General features: G+C 40.1%; 4 protein-coding genes across 5 annotated transcripts in view; 1 reads left to right on the plus strand and 3 right to left on the minus strand.

Moving 5' to 3' along the window:
• Positions 1-384, minus strand: part of LOC125705808 (uncharacterized) — a 63,560-nt gene extending 63,176 nt beyond the window's left edge. The window contains exons 1-2 of one of the 2 annotated variants that reach the window (XM_048972073.1): positions 257-384; positions 1-177 (exon numbers count right to left, since the gene is read on the minus strand). The exon at positions 1-177 is cut by the window's left edge and continues 37 nt beyond it. In XM_048972073.1, the coding sequence (XP_048828030.1) occupies positions 1-177; positions 257-291 (212 nt within the window). In that variant the 5' untranslated portion in view covers positions 292-384. The remainder of the gene's footprint in view (positions 178-256) is intronic. The other variant, XM_048972083.1, reaches the window with a different exon arrangement.
• Positions 1-2,792, minus strand: part of LOC125705818 (uncharacterized) — an 87,256-nt gene extending 84,464 nt beyond the window's left edge. The window contains exon 1 of the mRNA XM_048972105.1: positions 2,720-2,792. The gene's annotated coding sequence lies outside the window, so the exon portion shown is untranslated. The remainder of the gene's footprint in view (positions 1-2,719) is intronic.
• Positions 1-17,500, plus strand: part of LOC125705807 (germinal-center associated nuclear protein-like) — a 78,609-nt gene that overhangs the window by 48,710 nt on the left and 12,399 nt on the right. The window lies entirely within an intron of this gene.
• On the minus strand, positions 389-2,265 carry LOC125705821 (uncharacterized). Its single transcript, XM_048972112.1, has 6 exons — positions 2,149-2,265; positions 1,489-1,710; positions 1,195-1,377; positions 936-1,083; positions 680-837; positions 389-536 (listed from the first exon to the last, which is right to left on the minus strand). Exons 1-6 carry the CDS (start codon positions 2,160-2,162, stop codon positions 389-391), a joined length of 873 nt encoding a protein of 290 aa, XP_048828069.1. The 5' UTR covers positions 2,163-2,265.

The raw sequence follows: 17,500 nt of genomic DNA on the forward strand, positions 1-17,500 counted from the left end.
TTTAGAATCACCGTGGCCTCCAGGTAGTAGAGGACCAGGCAGCATTCCGCAGACTCCAGGGGCTTCTCCTCAGGATAGACCTTGCCAAGGATTGCCAAGAAGTCGTTCTTGGCAGCCCTCAGCACGGCCCAGCAGTCCTCTGGACTGAGAGGGTCCTTCTCCAAGAGGATGGCATGTCTATGTGTGGGGGAAAAAAATAAGAATATTAGATTGCTGACAATCCTAATTAATACAATCCACATTTTAATGTGCTCACGGTGTAAGATGGCTCTGGATCTCCAGGCAGTGCATCCCAGGAGCAGTGAGGGAGATAAAAAAAACATAGAGTGTTAAACATAGACATATATATGATATATAATAATATATTAAATTTAATGGACAGTCGAACTTACCTCCTTTGGATGATCTCCTTACTCACCAACTTGGCAGAGCTCTGCTGTAGTGAGCTCAGGTACTCCACAAAGTGCTTTGCCTCGTTCCACAAGGCAATGTTGTCACGCCGCAGGTCGGTGGTGACAGTGTGGTACTTGAGGAATCTGTCAGAGGAAGGACAGGTATGTAAGTATCCATATGTACATGCAGTCATGACAAAGACAATAGCGGGAGAACTTCTTCCTCGAAGAAACAGATATGTAATACATCATATTCCTAAAATATAAAAACAAACCATGCTACCAACCTCTTCAGGCTCTTCATGTAGTTCACCTGAGTCTGCCTGGAGAGACCAGCCTCACTCAGCTCCCGAAAGAAGAGCTTCGTCTTTTCCCTCTCCCTGACAAACTCAAGGGAAGGCTCTCCGGGGTTCACAAAAAACATGAACCTGCTGACGTTTTCCACCTGGAAAGAAAAATCAGCATTAGATATATCCATTGCTTAGAAAAAAAAATCCATTGCTTAGAAAAAATAATGGAGTGTATTTTTATGGGAGACCTCACCTCCTGCTTGAAATTCTCATTCAAGAGATCCTTCTCCAAGTATGTGGCAAAGCCCTTCAGGAGGGGATGGTCCAGGGAATGTTTCCTGTACAGTCCCTTCTCCTGCATCATCTGCCTGGAGGTCTGTGGCCACTGCACCTCCCGGGTACTGCCAAATGGAAAACACATTTCGTCATACAACTGCACATTCAATGTGTGGCTCACAAACAAAAGCAAAAGGTATCAATGAAAGCTGTAAAACCAAGATAATCATACTTACACTTGAAAGGTCTCGCCGCTGCTGTCACTGACAACAATGTCTTCTGACTGCTGACTTGCAGAGCTCTCCGGTCCCTGCGCGGCTGCACCAGCCACCACAGGAACACTGCTGGTCTGCGCCGGCACTGCTGGGGAGGGCATGTCTGTCACCACCATGTGCCGACGCTCCAGCTCCTGGACCAACCTTTCATAAATAATAAAAATAAACAAAATAAATAAATAAAAAACTTTAGGCAATTTCATACAGAAGAAAGATGTGAGGTGTGTAAAATAGGCTGAATTCTTTCCCACCAACCTGTCAAATATATTAGTGTCATACACAATCTCCCGCAAGTGTCTGTAGCTGAAGACCCTGCCCCACTGCAGAAGTTCAAGGGAATTCTTCTTTTCCTTCTCCATCACTTCCTGGATGGCCTCTTTCGAAGACCTCTTCATGCACACCCTAGCCAGATGCACTGAGAGGCTTGGCTGCGTCTTCTTGCACACGGGGCAGAGCAGGAAATGCCTGCTGGAAGCACTGGGGATAAAAATAAAATAAAATTAGATTTGATTCATTACTTTTAGTTGAATAAAGAAACAGTCCAGTCATCATCAACACTGTTCGTTTCGCCGTGGTTTGGATAAATAACATTTGCATATCCTGATGGCTCCTAGAATGAGTAAAGTACATAATCACAGCTATTGAACCATGTTGACTAATAACTTACATTTATATTAAAATAAAATTTAATTAATTAAAAATAAATAAATAAAATAAATAAAATCAAATTGTTTTAGTTGTGCAATGGATGCAATACGTTTTTATAATTTTTTATAATTACAATAAGTAAATATTTTAAGTTTTAACAATAGCAGTCAGTGGTCAGAGACTTTTGCACAGTGTCAGTAAAGTAGAACAAGTTTATCCACAATTTATACAGATTCAAATGAAATAAATAAATTGACCATAACTTACAACTTGGAAGCCATTCTTGAGAAGTTCTTCAACGAAAGATAAAATCTTCAACAGAATCTGGAGCTCTTGTCTCGCTGGAAGCAGAGGTAGAGTGACTTTACATGTGCAGGTCTCCTCTTAATATACCATTCTGACCGCGTCCCCCACCCCCGCCCCCCGTAGCCCCGCCCACCCCACCCCCCAGTGTCACTGTGAGGGACACCTTGAAGGACGATTTCAAATGTGGAAGAAAGTAACTTTTAAAAATGATAAGAACTGAATTTATATTTCTAAATAAAGTGATAAATCGTGAAAAAAAACGCATCATATTTCCGTATACTATAATTTACCATTTACCATTTCATTTACCAGAACAACAGATCCCTTATGTTGCTGCCCATATACATTTGATTTATGTCAGTCTTTGCCATTTAAAGACCATGTTGTGACTCGGGAAACTTTAATATAAACTGCTGGAGCTGAAATATTCTCAGTTTTACAACCCCTTGATTAATATGGAAGATCGTAATTTAATATAAACAGAATGGTAATAATGGAAGTTTGCTTTCTTGTCACAGTAATCATACCATACCACCGGAAGGCTACGGCGATTCTGAGCAACATTGGAATTTAATCCATTTTTTTCGCCGCTTTTACCCTGAAATTTCTGACTGAAATCGCTACCCCGCTCTAACGCACACTCTTTGCAGCGAGCCAGCCTTAAAGGGCCAGGATCGCATTACAGATTGTACCGAAGATTGTTCTAATCCGTAGTGTTCTGACACAGGCAATACATAAAGTGACTACTCTTATTAGCAGGAGGATAGGCTGAGTGTATAATGTTCCTAATATTTTGGTGTATTGCTCTTCATGCAATGGGGCTATCGGCATTACTGTTTGTAAAAAAATAATAATGATAATTACAATAAAATTTTTGATACATTTATCTGACTCAATCTTTTTTTTTTTTTTTACGTGACCTGCTGTTTAAGTGATCTCAGCGTAATTCATAAACATAAAAACATAAAAGATAGAGGTCTGGTGGAGAGACATATGTGACCTGCATATATATAAATGCAATATATATAATGCTATTTTTATCTTGCTAATTCCCTTGCAAACTGTAAAATAAAAGTACTATTCCTTGAGCAGGCAGTCAGTGTGTCTGAGTTTATCATGTGCTTTGCCCTGCATCACAGAGATGCAAAACAGCCATTAAGGAAACAATAGCCCTGGGCTGGTAACGGCATCCCAGGTATGTGTCCCCTAATCTCAGATGATGATCTTCCCTGCTTAAGTGAATGACCTGCCTGATTGCAATGCTGATGACTCACAGGCTGAGGAATTTGCAACTAAATAGTTGGATAAAAATTTTTTGCATTTTGGTAAATTCTCCTTATTAGTGACTTTCAGTTGAATTCCAGTGATCATCTCCATTGTTCAGTGCTCAATGTTTTGGATTAATGACATTTAAGAGAAATATTTAGGTCACTACTTATAGGACCATTTAGGGAATAAAAGGCCTCAAGTTTTAACACACACACAGACACACATGCCCTTCCAAAGTCTGTGTCCCCTCATCTCAGATGCTGATGTTAACAGCCTACGTAAATGACCTGTGGCTCACACTGGTAAAACTTGAGACCTTTTATTCCCTAAATGGTCCTATTAGTCATCATGTTTTTTTTTAAAGTGTTTGTGTGTGTTTGTTTTTATTTAAAAAAATTCAAAATGTGACTGATATATTTAAGACAGAAGTCTGGTGGAGACACACACACACACACACACACACACATATAAGGGAATTAAATTTTAAATGTGATTTTGAGCACCACTGAGGTAAGTGGTATGACAATTAATCACTAAAAAATAAAAATCACTAAAAACATAAAAGATAGAGGTCTGGTGGAGAGACATATGTGACCTGCATATATATAAATGCAATATATGTAATGCTATTTTTATCTTGCTAATTCCCTTGCAAACTGTAAAATAAAAGTACTATTCCTTGAGCAGGCGGTCAGTGTGTCTGAGTTTGTCATGTGCTTTGGATTTCCCTGCATGTGCGTCACAGAGATGCAAAACAGCCATTAAGGAAACAATAGCCCTGGGCTGGTAAGGCCATCCCAGGTATGTGTCCCCTAATCTCAGATGATGATCTTCCCTGCATAAGTGAATGACCTGCCTGATTGCAATGCTGATGACTCACAGGCTGAGGAATTGGCAACTAAATAGTTGGATAAAAAATTTTTGCATTATGGTAAATTCTCCTTATTAGTGACTTTCAGTTGAATTCCAGTGATCATCTCCATTGTTCAGTGCTCAATGTTTTGGATTAATGACATTTAAGAGAAATATTTAGGTCACTACTAATAGGACCATTTAGGGAATAAAAGGCCTCAAGAATTAACACACACACAGACACACATGCCCTTCCAAAGTCTGTGTCCCCTCATCTCAGATGCTGATGTTAACAGCCTTCGTAAATGACCTGTGGGTCGCACTGGTTAAACTTGAGGACTTTTATTCCCTAAATGGTCCTATTAGTCATCATGTTTTTTTTTAAACTCCGCAAATATTGTAGGTTTTCAGCGTTATTTGCCTGTGTATATTTTCTATTATCTTTGATGCTGCTGCTGCAGATCAGGCCTGACCAGTTGAGCTATTTTTACTGAATACATTGCTTTGAAGTCTGTGATTTTACTATGGATATCTTGCTAATTCCCTTGCAAACTGTAAAATGAAAGCATGATTCCTTTCAGGCATCTGTTTCAGGCTTCTGAACTGACTGTCATGCCTTTCCAAAGTCTGTGTCCCCTCATCTCAGATGCTGATGTTAACAGCCTGCGTAAATGACCTGTGGGTCGCACTGGTAAAACTTGAGGCCTTTTATTCCCTAAATGGTCCTATTAGTCATCACGTTTAAACCCTACAAATATTGTATTCATTTTATTTGTGGTGAAACATATGTGATCTGCATGCCAGACATTGGTTTGAATCTGTCTTTCCCAGTCTGCTGGGACTGGGTAGGGACCTGTTTCCGCAGAGCCATATGCGTCCCTTTGCCTACCGCACTGACTCACCCCTCAGCTGGCCCAACATCAGGAGGGCCCACCCGTCCTGGCCGTTCAGGCTCCCCTCTACCTGGGCTGGAGGTCCGGCAGTGGCTAGTCAGCTTTGGGACTTTAATCTATTGGGATCAAGGTGTGATGTCTGGCTTTCGCAGCATGCTGGGGGAAGGGTAACTGTCTGTGTGCATAACAGAGGTGTGAAACTGCCAGCAATCAAACAAAAGCCCTGGCAGCAAGAGGAGAATATCCTAATATTTTGTTGCATTGCTCTAAAACCACTGGGTTTATAATCAGTATTTTAAACTTTTTTTTTTTCCTCAGCACCTGGCCGTAGCTTATAATTGAAAGAAAGAAGCATATGGTGACTCTAATTTGACACAATATATTGGAGGTGTAATTATATCAGTTATACAACCTCTAGATTAATATGGAAGATCATAATTTAACATCTTGACCAAAAGGCCTCGACAGAGTCCTGCATGGTTATTTTTTGTCACTACCTCCCTGTGTCAGGAGTTTGTAATTTGTGCGCCTGCTGCCTTCCTTGGATGTGCTAGCTGATTCTCAGGCTCCCTCTTCTCAATCGAACACTGATTACCCATTAATTAATAAGGCAGACATTCGAATGAGCAAACATTTAATTTATTAAAATCACAAGAAAATCACAGTCTTCAATTATGTACATCATGCTGGGGAGGGGTTGTCAATCACCACCATGTGCCGACGCTCCAGCTCCTGGACCAACCTTTCAAATGAATAAAGTAAATAAAAAAACTGTTAGTAAATGTCATACAGAAGAAAGACGTGAGATGTGTAAAAAAGGCAAAAGAGTTTTCCCACCAACCTGCTCATTGGATTAGTGTCATTAAAAATCTCCTGCAGGAGGCTGTAGCTGAAGTCCCTGCCCCACTGCAGAAGTTCAAAGGAATCCTGCTTTTCCTTCTGCATAACTTCCTGGATAGCCTCTTTTGAACACCTCTTCGTGCACACTTTAGTCAGATGCACTGAGAGGTTTGCTTGTGTCTTCTTGCACACGGGGCAGAGCAGGAAATGCTTCCTGGAAGCACTGGGGATAAAAAGAAAAATAAAAAAGTCATGAATTAAGATTATATTTGATACATTACTTTTAGTTGAATAAATACACATTTCAGTCATCATCAACATATATACAGCAATATAAACCATTTGTGAACACAGCAAATGACAAAATAATATTCTACACTTATATTTAAACTAAGTTGCTTCAAAAAATACTTTTAGTTGTGTAATGGATGCAATTTAAGTTTTAACAATAGCAGTCAGTGGACAGAGACTTTTGCACAGTGTCAGTAAAGTAGAACAAGTTTATCCACAATTTCTCCAGATTCAAATACAATAATAAATTGACCATAACTTACGACTTGGAAGGCATTCTTGAGACGCTGTTCAACAAAAGGTAAAATCTTCAACAGAATCTGGAGCTCTGGTCTCGCTGGAAGCAGAGGCAGAGTGACTTTACATGTGCAGGTCTCCTCTTAATTAATATACCATTCTGACTGCGTCCCACACCCCTGCCTCCCGTAGCCCCACACACCCCACCCCCAGTGTCACTATGAGGGACACATTGCTTTCTTATGTGTCAGTCAGAGGAAGCTACCGCCACGCCCCGCATATCAAAATAAAATAATTTATCAAAATCACAAGAAAATCACAGTCATCAACTAAATACATCATGGCTCCTGTAATGTATTTGTGCATTGTGCTCAATTTCTTCCCCACAGTTCCATAGAGTTTTCTCTCTGCGTGATTCTAGTCAGCCATTGGTCTGTGGAAGAGCAAGCCACTTCTATTGTTTGACCGAGTGCCCAATTAACACCTCTGCTGCAGCTGTCTGATAGCTGCCTTCCCAGTCTGTTGGGGGACAAGAATGCATTTAAACTGAGGGGAAGATACTGAGATGCCTAGTGAATAAATTTCTATAAGTGCATTCTTGCAGTGATTTCTGCTGGATAGTCACGAGATGAATATGAGCTGTAATTATACAAGTTTTTCCAATCTCTAGATTAATATGGAAGATCATAATTTAATCCGATGATCGAAGGGCCAATGTCCCCATATCAGCTGTGGGTAATTTCCATGCCTGCCGCCTTCCTTAGATGTGGTAGCCATTTCCCAGGCTGCCTCTCCTGTACAGATCACTGTCATAAAGTCTATAATGCTCCTAATATTTTTGAGGGTTGCTCTATGACTGCTGGGGCAATAGACATTTGTCCGGTCTCTTTGTGGACCACAAATATTGTCCTTTAATTTGATGCACACTTTGACTTTATAGCCTCAGGTAGGAGTGCAAACAGAACTGACTCTGGCTGTCATGCCCTTCCAAAGTCTGTGTCCCCTCATCTCAGATGCTGATGTTAACTGTTTGTGTAAATGACCTGTGGGTCGCACTGGTAAAACTTGAGGCCTTTTATTGCCTAAATGGTCCTTGGTGTGATTAAGTATCACACAGGTATTTTGTATATAGCTCCATGTCAGGAGTGGGTACATATATATAAATGATCTTGGACCATATGATTATGCATTTATATTTTCCCTTAGCTGCATTTTTATCTTTTGCATACTGTTAGGCCACTTGGCTCATCCTTATTCCTAGCTGCATAAGAGCATAGTGCTGCTTTTCAGAAACAAAGAGGACATATCCATTTCATTTGCTCACAGCTCCCGCTAGCTTGGAGCGAGATTTAGTGAGGACATGTTAGTATATATGGGTTTTTATTATTATTATTTTATAAAGTAACAAATATCTATGTGACCTGCAGGTCAGCCACACATCACAAGCACTTAGTGTCAGAGTCCTCACTGTGTATGCATCCGCAGCCTGCTGGGGATGGGTGTCTGTATGTGTGTGTGTGTATATATCAAGGCTACTCACTGGTAAATGTTAATTATGTTATAGATATATATGTGTGTCTCTATGAAGATACTCAGGTATTTTATTTTCAGAATTTCAAAAAGAATTCCCTATTAGTTGATAGTGCAGACATTCGAATGAGCAAACATTTAATTTATCAAAAATCAAAGAGTTTTCCCACCAACCTGCTCATTGGATTAGTGTCATTAAAAATCTCCTGCAGGAGGCTGTAGCTGAAGTCCCTGCCCCACTGCAGAAGTTCAAAGGAATCCTGCTTTTCCTTCTGCATAACTTCCTGGATAGCCTCTTTTGAACACCTCTTCGTGCACACTTTAGTCAGATGCACTGAGAGGTTTGCTTGTGTCTTCTTGCACACGGGGCAGAGCAGGAAATGCTTCCTGGAAGCACTGGGGATAAAAAGAAAAATAAAAAAGTCATGAATTAAGATTATATTTGATACATTACTTTTAGTTGAATAAATACACATTTCAGTCATCATCGACATATATACAGCAATATAAACCATTTGTGAACACAGCAAATGACAAAATAATATTCTACACTTATATTTAAACTAAGTTGCTTCAAAAAATACTTTTAGTTGTGTAATGGATGCAATTTAAGTTTTAACAATAGCAGTCAGTGGACAGAGACTTTTGCACAGTGTCAGTAAAGTAGAACAAGTTTATCCACAATTTCTCCAGATTCAAATACAATAATAAATTGACCATAACTTACGACTTGGAAGGCATTCTTGAGACGCTGTTCAACAAAAGGTAAAATCTTCAACAGAATCTGGAGCTCTGGTCTCGCTGGAAGCAGAGGCAGAGTGACTTTACATGTGCAGGTCTCCTCTTAATTAATATACCATTCTGACTGCGTCCCACACCCCTGCCTCCCGTAGCCCCACACACCCCACCCCCAGTGTCACTATGAGGGACACATTGCTTTCTTATGTGTCAGTCAGAGGAAGCTACCGCCACGCCCCGCATATCAAAATAAAATAATTTATCAAAATCACAAGAAAATCACAGTCATCAACTAAATACATCATGGCTCCTGTAATGTATTTGTGCATTGTGCTCAATTTCTTCCCCACAGTTCCATAGAGTTTTCTCTCTGCGTGATTCTAGTCAGCCATTGGTCTGTGGAAGAGCAAGCCACTTCTATTGTTTGACCGAGTGCCCAATTAACACCTCTGCTGCAGCTGTCTGATAGCTGCCTTCCCAGTCTGTTGGGGGACAAGAATGCATTTAAACTGAGGGGAAGATACTGAGATGCCTAGTGAATAAATTTCTATAAGTGCATTCTTGCAGTGATTTCTGCTGGATAGTCACGAGATGAATATGAGCTGTAATTATACAAGTTTTTCCAATCTCTAGATTAATATGGAAGATCATAATTTAATCCGATGATCGAAGGGCCAATGTCCCCATATCAGCTGTGGGTAATTTCCATGCCTGCCGCCTTCCTTAGATGTGGTAGCCATTTCCCAGGCTGCCTCTCCTGTACAGATCACTGTCATAAAGTCTATAATGCTCCTAATATTTTTGAGGGTTGCTCTATGACTGCTGGGGCAATAGACATTTGTCCGGTCTCTTTGTGGACCACAAATATTGTCCTTTAATTTGATGCACACTTTGACTTTATAGCCTCAGGTAGGAGTGCAAACAGAACTGACTCTGGCTGTCATGCCCTTCCAAAGTCTGTGTCCCCTCATCTCAGATGCTGATGTTAACTGTTTGTGTAAATGACCTGTGGGTCGCACTGGTAAAACTTGAGGCCTTTTATTGCCTAAATGGTCCTTGGTGTGATTAAGTATCACACAGGTATTTTGTATATAGCTCCATGTCAGGAGTGGGTACATATATATAAATGATCTTGGACCATATGATTATGCATTTATATTTTCCCTTAGCTGCATTTTTATCTTTTGCATACTGTTAGGCCACTTGGCTCATCCTTATTCCTAGCTGCATAAGAGCATAGTGCTGCTTTTCAGAAACAAAGAGGACATATCCATTTCATTTGCTCACAGCTCCCGCTAGCTTGGAGCGAGATTTAGTGAGGACATGTTAGTATATATGGGTTTTTATTATTATTATTTTATAAAGTAACAAATATCTATGTGACCTGCAGGTCAGCCACACATCACAAGCACTTAGTGTCAGAGTCCTCACTGTGTATGCATCCGCAGCCTGCTGGGGATGGGTGTCTGTATGTGTGTGTGTGTATATATCAAGGCTACTCACTGGTAAATGTTAATTATGTTATAGATATATATGTGTGTCTCTATGAAGATACTCAGGTATTTTATTTTCAGAATTTCAAAAAGAATTCCCTATTAGTTGATAGTGCAGACATTCGAATGAGCAAACATTTAATTTATCAAAAATCAAAGAGTTTTCCCACCAACCTGCTCATTGGATTAGTGTCATTAAAAATCTCCTGCAGGAGGCTGTAGCTGAAGTCCCTGCCCCACTGCAGAAGTTCAAAGGAATCCTGCTTTTCCTTCTGCATAACTTCCTGGATAGCCTCTTTTGAACACCTCTTCGTGCACACTTTAGTCAGATGCACTGAGAGGTTTGCTTGTGTCTTCTTGCACACGGGGCAGAGCAGGAAATGCTTCCTGGAAGCACTGGGGATAAAAAGAAAAATAAAAAAGTCATGAATTAAGATTATATTTGATACATTACTTTTAGTTGAATAAATACACATTTCAGTCATCATCGACATATATACAGCAATATAAACCATTTGTGAACACAGCAAATGACAAAATAATATTCTACACTTATATTTAAACTAAGTTGCTTCAAAAAATACTTTTAGTTGTGTAATGGATGCAATTTAAGTTTTAACAATAGCAGTCAGTGGACAGAGACTTTTGCACAGTGTCAGTAAAGTAGAACAAGTTTATCCACAATTTCTCCAGATTCAAATACAATAATAAATTGACCATAACTTACGACTTGGAAGGCATTCTTGAGACGCTGTTCAACAAAAGGTAAAATCTTCAACAGAATCTGGAGCTCTGGTCTCGCTGGAAGCAGAGGCAGAGTGACTTTACATGTGCAGGTCTCCTCTTAATTAATATACCATTCTGACTGCGTCCCACACCCCTGCCTCCCGTAGCCCCACACACCCCACCCCCAGTGTCACTATGAGGGACACATTGCTTTCTTATGTGTCAGTCAGAGGAAGCTACCGCCACGCCCCGCATATCAAAATAAAATAATTTATCAAAATCACAAGAAAATCACAGTCATCAACTAAATACATCATGGCTCCTGTAATGTATTTGTGCATTGTGCTCAATTTCTTCCCCACAGTTCCATAGAGTTTTCTCTCTGCGTGATTCTAGTCAGCCATTGGTCTGTGGAAGAGCAAGCCACTTCTATTGTTTGACCGAGTGCCCAATTAACACCTCTGCTGCAGCTGTCTGATAGCTGCCTTCCCAGTCTGTTGGGGGACAAGAATGCATTTAAACTGAGGGGAAGATACTGAGATGCCTAGTGAATAAATTTCTATAAGTGCATTCTTGCAGTGATTTCTGCTGGATAGTCACGAGATGAATATGAGCTGTAATTATACAAGTTTTTCCAATCTCTAGATTAATATGGAAGATCATAATTTAATCCGATGATCGAAGGGCCAATGTCCCCATATCAGCTGTGGGTAATTTCCATGCCTGCCGCCTTCCTTAGATGTGGTAGCCATTTCCCAGGCTGCCTCTCCTGTACAGATCACTGTCATAAAGTCTATAATGCTCCTAATATTTTTGAGGGTTGCTCTATGACTGCTGGGGCAATAGACATTTGTCCGGTCTCTTTGTGGACCACAAATATTGTCCTTTAATTTGATGCACACTTTGACTTTATAGCCTCAGGTAGGAGTGCAAACAGAACTGACTCTGGCTGTCATGCCCTTCCAAAGTCTGTGTCCCCTCATCTCAGATGCTGATGTTAACTGTTTGTGTAAATGACCTGTGGGTCGCACTGGTAAAACTTGAGGCCTTTTATTGCCTAAATGGTCCTTGGTGTGATTAAGTATCACACAGGTATTTTGTATATAGCTCCATGTCAGGAGTGGGTACATATATATAAATGATCTTGGACCATATGATTATGCATTTATATTTTCCCTTAGCTGCATTTTTATCTTTTGCATACTGTTAGGCCACTTGGCTCATCCTTATTCCTAGCTGCATAAGAGCATAGTGCTGCTTTTCAGAAACAAAGAGGACATATCCATTTCATTTGCTCACAGCTCCCGCTAGCTTGGAGCGAGATTTAGTGAGGACATGTTAGTATATATGGGTTTTTATTATTATTATTTTATAAAGTAACAAATATCTATGTGACCTGCAGGTCAGCCACACATCACAAGCACTTAGTGTCAGAGTCCTCACTGTGTATGCATCCGCAGCCTGCTGGGGATGGGTGTCTGTATGTGTGTGTGTGTATATATCAAGGCTACTCACTGGTAAATGTTAATTATGTTATAGATATATATGTGTGTCTCTATGAAGATACTCAGGTATTTTATTTTCAGAATTTCAAAAAGAATTCCCTATTAGTTGATAGTGCAGACATTCGAATGAGCAAACATTTAATTTATCAAAAATCAAAGAGTTTTCCCACCAACCTGCTCATTGGATTAGTGTCATTAAAAATCTCCTGCAGGAGGCTGTAGCTGAAGTCCCTGCCCCACTGCAGAAGTTCAAAGGAATCCTGCTTTTCCTTCTGCATAACTTCCTGGATAGCCTCTTTTGAACACCTCTTCATGCACACTTTAGTCAGATGCACTGAGAGGTTTGCTTGTGTCTTCTTGCACACGGGGCAGAGCAGGAAATGCTTCCTGGAAGCACTGGGGATAAAAAGAAAAATAAAAAAGTCATGAATTAAGATTATATTTGATACATTACTTTTAGTTGAATAAATACACATTTCAGTCATCATCGACATATATACAGCAATATAAACCATTTGTGAACACAGCAAATGACAAAATAATATTCTACACTTATATTTAAACTAAGTTGCTTCAAAAAATACTTTTAGTTGTGTAATGGATGCAATTTAAGTTTTAACAATAGCAGTCAGTGGACAGAGACTTTTGCACAGTGTCAGTAAAGTAGAACAAGTTTATCCACAATTTCTCCAGATTCAAATGCAATAATAAATTCACCATAACTTACGACTTGGAAGGCATTCTTGAGACGCTGTTCAACAAAAGGTAAAATCTTCAACAGAATCTGGAGCTCTGGTCTCGCTGGAAGCAGAGGCAGAGTGACTTTACATGTGCAGGTCTCCTCTTAATATACCATTCTGACTGCGTCCCACACCCCTGCCTCCCGTAGCCCCACACACCCCACCCCCAGTGTCACTGTGAGGGACACATTGCTTTCTTATGTGTCAGTCAGAGGAAGCTACCGCAACGCCCCGCATATCAAAATAAAATAATTTATCAAAATCACAAGAAAATCACAGTCATCAACTAAATACATCATGGCTCCTGTAATGTATTTGTGCATTGTGCTCAATTTCTTCCCCACAGTTCCATAGAGTTTTCTCTCTGCGTGATTCCAGTCAGCCATTGGTCTGTGGAAGAGCAAGCCACTTGTATTGTTTGACTAAGTGCCCACTTAACACCTCTGCTGCAGCTGTCTGATAGCTGCCTTCCCAGTCTGTTGGGGGACAAGAATGCATTTAAACTTAGGGGAAGATACTGAGATGCCTAGTGAATAAATTTCTATAAGTGCATTCTTGCAGTGATTTCTGCTGGATAGTCATGAGATGAATATGAGCTGTAATTATACAAGTTTTTCCAATCTCTAGATTAATATGGAAGATCATAATTTAATCCGATGATCGAAGGGCCAATGTCCCCATATCAGCTGTGGGTAATTTCCATGCCTGCCGCCTTCCTTAGATGTGGTAGCCATTTCCCAGGCTGCCTCTCCTGTACAGATCACTGTCATAAAGTCTATAATGCTCCTAATATTTTTGAGGGTTGCTCTATGACTGCTGGGGCTATAGACATTTGTCCGGTCTCTTTGTGGACCACAAATATTGTCCTTTAATTTGATGCACACTTTGACTTTATAGCCTCAGGTAGGAGTGCAAACAGAACTGACTCTGGCTGTCATGCCCTTCCAAAGTCTGTGTCCCCTCATCTCAGATGCTGATGTTAACTGTTTGTGTAAATGACCTGTGGGTCGCACTGGTAAAACTTGAGGCCTTTTATTGCCTAAATGGTCCTTGGTGTGATTAAGTATCACACAGGTATTTTGTATATAGCTCCATGTCAGGAGTGGGTACATATATATAAATGATCTCGGACCATACGATTATGCATTTATATTTTCCCTTAGCTGCATTTTTATCTTTTGCATACTGTTAGGCCACTTGGCTCATCCTTATTCCTAGCTGCATAAGAGCATAGTGCTGCTTTTCAGAAACAAAGAGGACATATCCATTTCATTTGCTCACAGCTCCCGCTAGCTTGGAGCGAGATTTAGTGAGGACATGTTAGTATATATGGGTTTTTATTATTATTATTTTATAAAGTAACAAATATCTATGTGACCTGCAGGTCAGCCACACATCACAAGCACTTAGTGTCAGGGTCCTCACTGTGTTTGCATTCGCAGCCTGCTGGGGATGGGTGTCTGTATGTGTGTGTGTGTGTGTGTGTGTGTATATATCAAGGCTATATTGTAGGTCACTGGTAAATGTTAATTATGTTATAGATATATATGTGTGTCTCTATGAAGATACTCAGGTATTTTATTTTCAGAATTTCAAAAAGAATTCCCTATTAGTTGATAGGGCAGACATTCGAATGAGCAAACATTTAATTTATCAAAAATCTCAAGAAAATCACAGTCATCAATTAAATACATCATGGCTCCTGTAATGTATTTGTGCATTGTGTTCAATTTCTTCCCCACTGTTCCAGAGTTTTCTCTCTGCGTGATTCTAGTCAGCCATTGGTCTGTGGAAGAGCAAGCCATTTGTATTGTTTGACTAAGTGCCCACTTAACACCTCTGCTGCAGCTGTCTGATAGCTGCCTTCCCAGTCTGTTGGGGGACAAGAATGCATTTAAACTGAGGGGAAGATACTGAGATGCCTAGTGAATAAATTTCTATAAGTGCATTCTTGCAGTGATTTCTGCTGGATAGTCACGAGATGAATATTAGCTGTAATTATACAAGTTTTTCCAATCTCTAGATTAATATGGAAGATCATAATTTAATCCGATGATCGAAGGGCCAATGTCCCCATATCAGCTGTGGGTAATTTCCATGCCTGCCGCCTTCCTTAGATGTGGTAGCCATTTCCCAGGCTGCCTCTCCTGTACAGATCACTGTCATAAAGTCTATAATGCTCCTAATATTTTTGAGGGTTGCTCTATGACTGCTGGGGCTATAGACATTTGTCCGGTCTCTTTGTGGACCACAAATATTGTCCTTTAATTTGATGCACACTTTGACTTTATAGCCTCAGGTAGGAGTGCAAACAGAACTGACTCTGGCTGTCATGCCCTTCCAAAGTCTGTGTCCCCTCATCTCAGATGCTAATGTTAACTGTTTGTGTAAATGACCTGTGGGTCGCACTGGTAAAACTTGAGGCCTTTTATTGCCTAAATGGTCCTTGGTGTGATTAAGTATCACACGGGTATTTTGTATATAGCTCCATGTCAGGAGTGGGTACATATATATAAATGATCTCAGACCATACGATTATGCATTAATATTTTCCCTTAGCTGCATTTTTATCTTTTGCATACTGTTAGGCCACTTGGCTCATCCTTATTCCTAGCTGCATAAGAGCATAGTGCTGCTTTTCAGAAACAAAGAGGACATATCCATTTCATTTGCTCACAGCTCCCGCTAGCTTGGAGCGAGATTTAGTGAGGACATGTTAGTATATATGGGTTTTTATTATTATTATTTTATAAAGTAACAAATATCTATGTGACCTGCAGGTCAGCCACACATCACAAGCACTTAGTGTCAGAGTCCTCACTGTATATGCATTCGCAGCCTGCTGGGGATGGGTGTCTGTATGTGTGTGTGTGTATATATCAAGGCTATATTGTAGGTCACTGGTAAATGTTAATTGTGTTATAGATGTATATGTGTGTGTGTGTCTGTATGAAGATACTCAAGTATTTTATTTTCAGAATTTCAAAAAGAATTCCCTATTAGTTGATAGTGCAGACATTCGAATGAGCAAACATTTAATTTATCAAAAATCACAAGAAAATCACAGTCATCAATTAAATACATCATGGCTCCTGTAATGTATTTGTGCATTGTGCTCAATTTCTTCCCCACAGTTCCAGAGTTTTCTCTCTGCGTGATTCTGACTGCTGGGGCTATAGACATTTGTCTGGTCTCTTTGTGGACCACAAATATTGTCCTTTAATTTGATGCACACTTTGGCTTTATAGCCTTAAGAAAACTTAAAACTTAAACTTATAAAACTTAAGGCCTTTTATTCCCTAAATGGTCCTAGGTGTGATATCTGCCTTTCGCAGCCTGCTGGGGAATGGGTAACTGTCTGTGTGCATAACAGAGGTGTGAAACTGCCAGCAATCAAACAAAAGCCCTGGCAGCAAGAGGAGAATATCCTAATATTTTGTTGCATTGCTCTAAAACCACTGGGTTTATAATCAGTATTTTAAACTTTTTTTTTCCTCAGCACCTGGCCGTAGCTTATAATTGAAAGAAAGAAGCATATGGTGACTCTAATTTGACACAATATATTGGAGGTGTAATTATATGAGTTATACAACCTCTTGATTAATATGGAAGATCATAATTTAACATCTTGACCAAAAGGCCTCGACAGAGTCCTGCATGGTTATTTTTTGTCTCTGGCCCTGGCCGCCTGGTCCACCCACATGGATGGAGACTTAAAATTGCTAGTAACCTTCTTGTCTCTGGTTCTTACTTCACCGTAGAAGTCTAGTGCTTCTTGTGCTTTTAAAAATTTACCTCTGTGTAGTAAGTAAGCACGTATCATTACACCAGTGTGTCCTTTTCCAGCTTTGTAGTGAATTGCTGCTACATGATTGTCATCTTCACTCAGCCACTGGTCAAGATCTTCACAGAAAGGTTTAATAAGCTCTAGCTGTGGAGGATTGTAGTCTTCTGTGCAACTGCAAAACATAATTCCATCAAATTATTTGTTTATAAAAAAAAATGGTAAATGCCAAATTGTTAATTACTCACTGTGTATGCATTCACAATCTGCTGGGGATGGGTGTCTGTATGTGTGCCTCACAGAGGTGTTAAGCAGCCATCAAGAAAACAAAAGCCCTAGCCACAGCTAGACCAATGTAATGTCTCTGCCTTCCAAGTTTGCTGGGGGATAGGTAGTTTATGCCTTGTGAGCTATT

This window comes from Brienomyrus brachyistius, chromosome 13, assembly GCF_023856365.1.
Source record: "Brienomyrus brachyistius isolate T26 chromosome 13, BBRACH_0.4, whole genome shotgun sequence".
Taxonomy (NCBI): domain Eukaryota; kingdom Metazoa; phylum Chordata; class Actinopteri; order Osteoglossiformes; family Mormyridae; genus Brienomyrus; species Brienomyrus brachyistius.

Bases quoted from the DNA above. Each gene is read 5' to 3' on its own strand.
- LOC125705821 (XM_048972112.1), bottom strand. The intron at 1,378-1,488 runs GTTGGTGGGAAA...TATTTATGAAAG, and splicing joins GACACTAATATATTTGACAG to GTTGGTCCAGGAGCTGGAGC. The intron at 1,084-1,194 runs GTAAGTATGATT...TCCATTTGGCAG, and splicing joins AGCGGCGAGACCTTTCAAGT to TACCCGGGAGGTGCAGTGGC.